This window comes from Etheostoma spectabile, chromosome 8, assembly GCF_008692095.1.
Source record: "Etheostoma spectabile isolate EspeVRDwgs_2016 chromosome 8, UIUC_Espe_1.0, whole genome shotgun sequence".
In the NCBI taxonomy this organism is placed as follows: domain Eukaryota; kingdom Metazoa; phylum Chordata; class Actinopteri; order Perciformes; family Percidae; genus Etheostoma; species Etheostoma spectabile.
Window position 1 is genome coordinate 33,463,039 of NC_045740.1, and position 2,134 is coordinate 33,465,172.

Below are 2,134 nucleotides of genomic sequence, written 5' to 3' on the forward strand. Positions count from 1 at the left end.
GTCTCCCTGATGGAAGGTGGGAGAAAAGGTTATATGCAGGATGACTAGAATCCTGCATAATACTACGTGCCTTCTTAGTACTACGTTTCCGTAAATATGTTGCAAGGTTCAAGTGGAAAGCCGATGATTTTAGACGCAGTTTTGACACACCTTTGCAGAAGATTACGATCATGTGAAGTAGTCCTACCAAACCACACTACAATGTTACCTGTCATATACTCTCAATTGTACAACGGTAGAATTCCTTTAGAATATAAGAGACATACCATATTTCTTAAGACACCTCAAAAATATAGCCTCTGATGTGCCTTCTTAATGGCACATCTGATGTGAAACGAACATGTGAGGGAGTCGAAATATGGATGCCTAAGAATTTAAAACGTGTTGACAATTTCAACAGGAGGTTGTTAATGTAGTGTATGTGTGAATTTGTTCTTCCTAAATCTATGAGACTCCTTAGTTTCTCCACATAAGGGACAAATTATTTTTACGGCACCACTTGATCAAATTACACACCTCATCCATACAAAGGAACACAGACTTGATCAACACAGGAGGAACTTGATCAGTGAACAGGAAAGGTGGATATCAGGGTAGCATTTGACTAAAACTGTTATTCATGTGCTTTTACACTACTTTTAACAGCTGGTTACCTGCAGGTCGGCCAGTGACCCCCTCTCCATGAGCTCCATGACCACGCCAAGTTGCATCGATGGGCCGGAGTGGGGCAGTCGACCCCTGAAGACCCCTCGGACGCGGATAACATGCGGGCTGCTCGCCTGACGCATCATGTCGATCTCACGCTGCAAAGACGCACCGGTCCTGTGTATTTATTTGCATAATGAGTGATTCACATAGGCCTGTTACTATTATTACACAATTGTCAATTTTTTGCAACAACTTTTTTTGCGTTAAATTCCGTTAATTGCTAACATTAGCTAAGGTCTTAGCGTATGACTGGTAACTGTTGTTCAGATATGCAATATTGTAATCGTCTAAGTGATTTTTGGTCGTACTATATATTTTAATTTTTATTTCAATTGTTAGTTGTTGGCACTTGACCCTAAACAGGTTCATAGCAACAAAAATAACAAGGGTAGGATACAGTTAGATATAATGTTTTATGATAATAAATAGCCATGTCATACTTCATAGGCTGTGTATTTGTGTTATTACTTTATCTGGGTCACATGACAGTGATTCATAACAAAAGATTTATACTGAAAATTCATTCATAGCTTTAGTATTTTAAAATTTAACTGAAAGGGACAAGAACATTGTTGATTATTAGTTCTGAGATAGTTAATTGTACAGCAAAATTTGCAATTGTCACAGCTTTAGATTTACTTTATTTCATATTTTAAATAATTTTAAATTGTAACCAACTTACCCGTCGTCATGACGAAGCAGTTTGACGGCCACATCACAGGCCCACCGACAGTGCCTGGCTTTGTAGATTTGTCCGAAACCCCCCGAGCCAATCACCTCCCAGCGCTCCAGGCTGGAGTCGTCAACAAACATCTCCATAGTTCACTGGAGAAGGAGATGATTCATCAGAACGCTACAGTTTGCTGCTGAAGGTTGGCACATGGGCCAAAATCTACAATATGCTGCAGTAATGTCATAAATAATAACTAACTGAATAGGTTTTGAATAAATTTAAAAAAGAGTAATTCTTCAATATAAATTTAAAACAAAATCAACTAAAGATGGAATAATTAATCAAGTTGTGGATGTTAGTTTTTAAGAGGGATGTTCTCAGAACTTCAATCAAAAAACTGGATCATTTTTTTCCACTTTTGTAGACACATAGCCTGTCAAAGATGATGATGTCAGATAACACTTGATATCAAGTGGCCAGAAGCTTTCACTTCTCTTTTCAGTGGGAGCATCTGTCCGTTAATGGTCTCTCCCTTCCTGCCTCACCCACACTCACTCTGCTTTTTTATTGTTTCCTTATTCTGTTTGGGGTGTGATCATTGCAGCAAATCATTCTGACATCATACGAGGAAAAGTAACAACAGAGCACTTGAATAACTAGTTCCCCTTCGAGGGGAACTCGAACTGCGTCGGTTACGACACTAAGGGGAACGCCTTAGTGTCGTAACTGACGCAGTGTCTCGTTCCCCTATCT

At 39.2% G+C, this 2,134-nt stretch overlaps 1 protein-coding gene across 2 annotated transcripts in view; it reads right to left on the minus strand.

Annotated features, from left to right (window-relative positions):
- The window catches only part of LOC116694544 (NACHT, LRR and PYD domains-containing protein 12), a 16,072-nt gene that overhangs the window by 12,862 nt on the left and 1,076 nt on the right, over positions 1-2,134 (minus strand). For both annotated transcript variants that reach the window (XM_032524293.1, XM_032524294.1), the window contains exons 2-3: positions 1,391-1,533; positions 654-822 (exon numbers count right to left, since the gene is read on the minus strand). In XM_032524293.1, the coding sequence (XP_032380184.1) occupies positions 654-822; positions 1,391-1,527 (306 nt within the window). In that variant the 5' untranslated portion in view covers positions 1,528-1,533. The remainder of the gene's footprint in view (positions 1-653; positions 823-1,390; positions 1,534-2,134) is intronic.